General features: G+C 25.4%; 1 protein-coding gene across 1 annotated transcript; it reads left to right on the top strand.

Moving 5' to 3' along the window:
- Positions 1 to 6,141: 6,141 nt before the first annotated feature.
- Positions 6,142 to 7,833, top strand: LOC106779595 (vestitone reductase). The gene is made up of 4 exons (XM_014667735.2): positions 6,142 to 6,424; positions 6,550 to 7,077; positions 7,222 to 7,414; positions 7,568 to 7,833. Exons 1-4 carry the CDS (start codon positions 6,304 to 6,306, stop codon positions 7,707 to 7,709), a joined length of 984 nt encoding a protein of 327 aa, XP_014523221.1. The 5' UTR covers positions 6,142 to 6,303; the 3' UTR covers positions 7,710 to 7,833.
- The last annotated feature ends 364 nt before the right edge of the window (positions 7,834 to 8,197 follow it).

Here is an 8,197-nt window from a genome sequence, read left to right as displayed (position 1 = left end):
AATATGTAAAAATGTGTTAAAAAAAACTTTTAATGATATTAAAATGTGTGTAAGAGCACACACTGAAATAATTATTTATTTTAAAAATCAACTTACTTCAAAATAAATATCAATATTATTATTTTTAAATGATAGTATTTTATAGACTAAAACTAAAATATATTTTTTAACGTTAAATTTTATTAAATGACTGTATAATGAAATATCATAACAAAAATAATAATATAGCAAAAATAATTAATGTTATAGAAATATTAAATGACAAAAAATTAATAAAGGTTTATTAAGAGTAACTTTTCTAGTACCGTCTTTTATTATATTATAATAATTAATAGATATTAGTTTAATTTTTACATAATAAAATATAAACAATAAATAATTGATTAATAAAACAATTTTATGAGACAACAACATAAATATAAATAAAAATTTATTTTAAAATAAAATAAGTAGATAAAAAGATAAAATAAGTTATACACATATAAAACCAAAAATATAAATAAAAAATTAAAAAAATAAATATAAAAGTAAAATAATATTCATGACAAAATAAATATAAATAAAAAAATAAAAAATAAAATAAATAAATAAATAATAAAATAATTTCCATACACATTTTATAATAAAAGAAATATAAATAAAATAGAAAATAATAATATCAAATAATTAAAAATTTAATTTGTAAGACACTTGTGAATAAAATAAAATAATTTTCAATTAAAAAGAATATGTATTTTTATATTATTTAGTTTAAAAATTAGTACAATTCAGTTTAAAATTAGTATAATGAGTAGTTTATTTCAATTTATATTGTAGTTTAGTACAATTTAGTATAGTTCAGTTCAGTACAGTTTGATAAAACAAAAAATAATGAATTAAACTCTAAAAGTTCAGTTTAGAAAATTAGTTTTTAGTTCAGTAGAAATTTAGTAATATAGATTCTATTTGCCTACTCCTAGTTATGAAGTCAAATACGACAGACACAAAGTAAATTATTTATTTATATAGTTATTTTTTATTAAAATCAATTTAATAATATTTTTCCTCAATAATTATTATAATAATAAATGTTTTGTGTAATAGAAAATGTGTTTTCAGTAATAATATTTCAATGAATAATCATTTAACAATCATTAACATACGTGACCAACAATTACTAATAAGTATTATTTCACATAACATATTAATCAATATTGAAAGATAATATTGGAAATAAAAAATAAATTTTAAACTTTCCAAAATTGAAAATATTTTTTATTAAAATAATATCAAAATTAATAGTTTTAAATAGTAAAATATATTTTAGTATTTTTTTTAAAAAAATATTTTAGTCTAAATCAAAAGACAAAAAATTATGACCGAGTCAAATACTAAAAATACATGACAACGGCGCCAAGTCCATTTTGTACAACTCCAGAATATTAGTACGTTGAATAAACATTGTTGATGTAGATATTCAAACAATTCAATTTTTTCTTTATTTGAAGACACACGTGGCAATTATTTTTACTTGAAAAATTAATAATAAATGTGACAAACCAATTCTTGTTTATGTTATAACTATTAATTTAATATATATATATATATATATATATATATATGTATGTATGTATGTGTATATATATATTATATATTGGGAGGGTTTTGTTTTAGGAAAAAGTCAATTGGGATTGTTATTTTAGATAATATTTTAACTTTTCTTTTTATTATATATAACAGTGTTTTCTCTCAATTAAAATTACTCGTGTTTTCTTTATCAATATCAATGGAATTTTTATAGTTAATGTCAAATACAATTTTTTTTAGTAGATATTAATTTAGATTATTTAGATATTAATTTTTTTAGTAAAAAGCTATAGAATTTCTCAAAACTTAACTAAGTGGACATTCCTTTCAAAATGTGAATCCCACTATTTCTCTTTAATCAGATAATTATCATATTTCCTTTTACAAAAATAAAAAAAATAAGAGGACAAATTGCACAAACAATGTAAAAATGTTAATTTACCCGAATCAACGTTATGACTAACTCTTTTTTTTAGTATTAAGTAAGTTTAAAAAAATTAAGAAAATATTTAAGAATATTTTCTTAAAATCTTATTAAAAGAAGTTAATATATTTATTTTCTCAATTCAGAATATTTGAATTTTACATGCTATATTGAGCATTGTTGTACTGTTATCAAACAACATTACAATGTTTAAGAAATATTAAGTTGACTAATCAATTTAATAAAAAAATTAATAGAAGCAAAAGTCAATAAGTTAGAAATATCTACAGGGGTCATCTGTTAAAGATTGTTTGAATAATTTGTGTGAGATTTTAATTTTAATTTTTTTATTGTCATTGAAAAACAATTATAAATTAACTAAATCAAATTCGAATTTTCAACAGCTCTAATTTAAATAAATAAGTCAAATTAAATCAACCAAAAAATTCACAAACTAAATTTTAAACATTACGTGGTAGACTCCAAACTTGACTAGTTTATACCTTTCTTTCAACACAACAATTATTTAAATCTCATCTTTTACTACTTAGGGTGGAAGTGGAGGACTTTACCACCCCTTCTGACCCAATATAACCTAACTTGGGTTTTGATGGGTTCAAATTTTTTAAAAATTAGGAATGAAATATTTTTTTTCCTAAAACTTTTGTAAATACACAATGTTGGTGCCCAAAAATTTATAATTACAAATTTATATTTTTAATTTTAAAAATCATTGATATATCGTTCAGTTTTTAATAAAAAAAATATTAACATCTTCATTGAAATAGTATGTATTAAAGTTAATTGTTAAATTTACCATTATCACTTACATGTATGAGAATTTCTTATAAGCAATTAAATCACATAATAACATTGAACTAAAAGAAAAATAATTTTAGAAAAATGGAGTACTTCCAATTAAAATTGTATATTTGTGAAAAATGTAAAAATGATACGTCTCAAATTGTTATAACCCAATTCATTATATATATATATATATATATATATATATATATATATATATATATATATATATATATATATATATATATATATATGGGTTTGTTAACACGTGTACTGCTGTTTTCCAGTTGGTACGTTTTAACAATGTGTACCGGATTATAGTAGACAAAAATAACCTCATTTATCATGGATTCTAAGTTTTAAGGTCAAGGATATTTAAATAATTTTCATTCTCAAAACTAAAAAAAAGAAACTCCAACCCCTTACTCACCTCTCTTATTCCTCTCAATCCTTTCTCTTTCATCTCTCTCACTCCAACCTTTTTTTTATCATCCTATGGTAGATCCAACTAAAAAAAATTAGAAATACTCGTCGTTAAAGAATTTACCTTTGTAAAGAGTTGAGTCTTTGGCATATTCGCCTTCAACAAAGGTTCATTCAAGATCTCTTCAATTTCAACATCTTCACTAACCTCTCTAATTTCATCATTTGCAGATGTTGAATCATCATCCCTTAAAAAACCTTCAGGCCAATTACCAATTCCTTTTGATGTCATTATGCTTGTAAAAATTAGATAAAATTAGATAAGACAAAAATTATAAAATGAAAACTCATTATAAAATCATTTTTTGTAAGAAATTGTTTAATAGCGAGTGTTTCTGATTTTTTCCAGGCCAATTACCAATTCCTTCATTTCATATGTCATTATGCCTGTGAAAATTAGATAAAATTAAATAAGACAAAAATTATAAAATAAAAACTCGTTATAAAATCATTTTTTTGTAAGAAAATGCTTAACCATCAGTGTTTCTGATTTTTTTTTAATTGGGGCTACAGTAGAGATGACAGAGAAAAGGTTAGAGTGAGAGAGATGAAAGAGAAAAGATTGAGAGGAATGACAGAGGTGAGTAAGGGTTTGGGGGTTTCTTTTTTTTTTTCTTAGTTTTGAGAATGAAAATTATTTAAATATCCTTGACTTTAAAACTTAGTATCCACAATATATGAGAGTATTTTTGTCTACTATAATCCGATACACATTGTTAAAATGTACCAACTGAAAAACAGGGCATAGGCTTTTCAGTTGGTACATTTTAGCAAAGTGTACCAAAGTTTAGGTTACAAAAATGTCCTTGTTAAAAAAAAAAACCAACTTTAAATCCAAGGGTATTTTAATAATTTTAAAATTTAATTTAAAATAAAAAAAAATAAAAAGTAGTTATTAAAAATCCTGATTGATCCACGTGTACGAGAGAAGTTATCAGCTTTTATTTTAAATTTTAAAATAAAAAATAAAATAAAAGGTATTTGTTTTTTAAAATTAAAAATAAAATAAAAGATAATAACTTCTCTCACTATCAATCAGGATTTTTAATAACTACTTTTTATTTTTTTTATTTTAAATTAAATTTTAAAATTATTAAAATACCTTTGGATTTAAAATTATCTTTTTTTTATTAGAGACATTTTTGTAACCTAAAACTTGGTATACTTTGCTAAAATATACCAATTGAAAAACCCCCTTACATAAATTAGTAAACCCATATATATATATATATATATATTAAAATATCTATACTATTATATAAAGATGATTCACCTTCACATTTTTTCAATTTTATTCTTCAAGCAACTACTTATTTTTTAAAATTTAACAGTTTTTTAATTTAATCATATTTTAAATTAATTAAATAAAAACTATTTACAATCAAATTATAAAATTTATTTATATTTTTTTATAATTATAATTTTATTATTTTTATTATCATAAAAAAAATTTAAACACACATATTCTACGTACATATATTTTTATTAGTATATGAGATCAATTAATATTAGTCAAGATATCATTAGGTTTAGATGCGATCAATTCATCAATAATTGAATCAATAACCATGAGTTCATACACAAATATCATACTTGGATTGTTGAAATGGTCCAATTTTTCCCACTAAATCCATCTAGGGCAAGTTTTTTCTCTTCTCAATTCCATCTAAATCAAACCATGACAATTCTAACTTCTCTTTTTCTTTCCCTACATTATCCCATCTAAACTTCTCACCCAATAAAATAAACTTTTTCAAAACACAAAATACATTCATAATTGACTATTCTTGGAGGAACATGATACAACTCCATTCCCACATGCAATCTTCCAATTTTTAAGGATAAATAATGATTCATAATTGATGTTTTGAGTTGCTGTCGTTCAATGGAACCAAAATAATTTATTGTCTAAAAATGACAAACGATTCTCTTTTAGTTGTATAATAATCAATTGTAGTATTAACTAGTCGTCTTGTGTCTCTCAAATGGACATATATAACAAACTATTTTTTTTTAGTTATGATAATCAACTTTGTGTGAGAAGATGAATTAGACTAAAATAATTTCAATCTGAACTACATCAATAATATTAACCAATCTAATAATTTTTTCTTCTTTAAATTAATTTGGACCCACATGGGTTTACAAGTTGATCAGGTCATTTTTTCACAGAAAGCAGCCTTTTTATTGTTTTTTTTCTCTTATAATAAACTTAAAGGCTTCCCCAAGTCAATGGATAGTGATATTCTTCTATAAAATATAAATATTTTATTCCTAGTTTAAGTATTTGCATTAGACTCGGTAGCTGAGCATGTGCAGTACACTCCCTAGAATAAGAAAAGTAAATTGAAAGAGAAATATATATAATAAATTTTGTATTCTCTATATATTTTACTATCAGTTAAGATATTAATTTTTGTTGTTTATATGATAAGATTAAATATTAAAGAATTTATATTCATAGAGTCTTTTGTTTCTTTATTAATAGTTAGAATAAAATTTTAAAAAAAAAATATTTTGATAGATTTTTGGATAATATTTTAATGCACATATGTATTACTTTTTTACTATTTATTTATTATTGTCCTGATATATTCTAGATTTAATGAAAAAATATGTAAAAATGTTAAAAGAAAAATGTATATAATTGTAACTTAAAACCAAAATTTATAACTATGTGAGTGAGTTTGGTAGGTGAGAGTACTATTCAAACTTGCTGAAAACAAAGACTTATCTCCAAGATTCTTTTTTTTAGTTACTCTTTTTCTCAACTCTAAATGTGCCTATTGTGTCTCTTTGAATGAAGAAAACTAAGTTAACTTGAGTGAAGTTCATTCAACTGTGCTATGTTTGACCCAAAGAATAGTCAATAACATTATACCTTATAGTTGATAGCAATAGCTACCAACCTAAATGCTATGCTTCTATATATACACATTCAGAGAAAGCAGAAGAAATTTATAGCGTGGAGGAGTGCACAACACAAAGAAAAGTAAACACTGCCACAGGAAGAGTATTACATTACAATGGCAGAGACAAAAGGCACAGTTTGTGTCACTGGAGGCACAGGCTTCATTGGTTCATGGATCATCAAGTCACTCCTTGAACATGGATATTCTGTTAATACAACTATTAGATCTGACCCAGGTAAGTAACTAAAGCTTTATTGGTATAATGTTTTTACTTTTCTTTAATGAGAACTGAAGTTACCCACTACAGTAGTTAACGTTGGACAAGGTTATAACTATGTTGTTCTGTTTTGGCATGAACAGGACGCAAGAGGGATGTTAGCTTTCTCACAAATCTACCTGGTGCATCAGAAAAGCTACGTTTTTTCAACGCTGATCTAAGTGACCCAGAGAGTTTTGGTCCAGCAGTAGAAGGGTGTGTAGGGATTTTTCACACTGCCACACCGATTGATTTTGCAGTGAACGAGCCAGAAGAAGTTGTGACCAAAAGGGCCATTGAGGGAGCACTGGGAATACTGAAAGCAGCTGTGAAAGCAAAGTCAGTGAAGAGGGTTGTCTACACTTCTAGTGCTTCTACTGTTTCCTTCACTGGCTCAGAGCCACAAGATGTGGTTGATGAAAGTGCTTGGAGTGATGTTGATTTGCTCAGGAAGTTGAAGCCTTTCAGTTGGTCATATACAATTTCAAAGGTGTTGACAGAAAAGGCAGTGTTTGAGTTTGGAGAACAGAATGGATTGGAAGTTGTGAGTCTTGTGCCTCCCTTTGTTGTTGGACGTTTCATCTGTCCCAAGCTTCCTGACTCTGTTGAAAGAGCACTGCTTTTGTTGTTTGGTACACTTCTTACACCTTATTCCACTCTCTTATTCCTTTTTACTTTTCATTTTTCAAACTGAGTTCTATTGAAATCATATGACACCTTTTCACAAGATTCAATAAAGGTTATATATAATTGAAGTTGGCGTTAAACTGATGCAGGCAAAAAGGAAGAAATTGGAGTGATTCGTTACCATATGGTTCATGTGGATGATTTGGCTAGAGCACATATCTTTCTGCTAGAGCATCCTAATCCCAAAGGGAGATATAACTGTTCACCCTTCATTGTACCCATTGAAGAGATTGCTGAAATTATTTCAACCAAATACCCAGAATTTCAAATACCATCTGTAGAGTAAGTTCTGTTCTCCTTGCACATAGTCAAGTTTTCAGATTGCAGTTTCTAACATTACACAATTCACAAATCTAAAAGTTGGTGTGACAATTATACAGTATCTGGTTTTGTATTAACTGTAGGACTAATGATTGATTTGTGTTGTTCATTCAGAGAGGCGAAGGAAATAAAAGGTGCCAAGTTGCCACATTTAGACTCCCAGAAACTGGTGGATGCTGGCTTTGAGTTCAAGTATAGTGTGGAGGACATTTTTACTGATGCAATTGAATGCTGCAAGCAAAATGGTTATCTTTAAATCATTTCACTCATCAAATTCACAAAATAAAATCAATGATTGTTGGAGGCATCTACGCTGTTTGATGCATCTTGTTATTTTCCTAATTAGTCAATAATGGATATAATTTTTGTCCTTTGTCTCAGTACAGTGTAAACCTTCAATATTCATGTTTTCATGTCAGTTTTAAATCTTGTTGCATTATCTGATGCAGTGTGAAAATTCATCTGTCGTAAAAAAGAACAGACTCACAGTACAACAATCAGAAATTAATTTTTTATTTGGTGGATGGTTAACTGCGGTGGAAAAAAACAATGTAATAAAATATTATCAATCATGAATGTTAAACCGTGTGTGAGATTATTTTATCACGACCAATGAATTATTTTGAGTTAGAATTTTTAAGTGTGATTCCCTAGACAGCTAAAAAAATGGAAAATGATATTTTAACACAAATTTTTGACACTGCACACATTTCAAAATGTGGTTGGATGATTTCATATTAAAAA

Source organism: Vigna radiata, unplaced genomic scaffold, assembly GCF_000741045.1.
Source record: "Vigna radiata var. radiata cultivar VC1973A unplaced genomic scaffold, Vradiata_ver6 scaffold_360, whole genome shotgun sequence".
Taxonomy (NCBI): Eukaryota; Viridiplantae; Streptophyta; class Magnoliopsida; order Fabales; family Fabaceae; genus Vigna; species Vigna radiata.
Note: the sequence above shows the minus strand (reverse complement) of the source record. Positions and strands in the feature narration are given on the sequence as shown.

Coding starts and splice junctions, on each gene's coding strand:
- LOC106779595 (XM_014667735.2), top strand. CDS start 6,304: ATGGCAGAGACAAAAGGCACAGTTTGTGTCACTGGAGGCACAGGCTTC. Junction 6,425..6,549: donor AACTATTAGATCTGACCCAG/GTAAGTAACTAA, acceptor TGGCATGAACAG/GACGCAAGAGGGATGTTAGC. Junction 7,415..7,567: donor TTTCAAATACCATCTGTAGA/GTAAGTTCTGTT, acceptor TTGTTCATTCAG/AGAGGCGAAGGAAATAAAAG.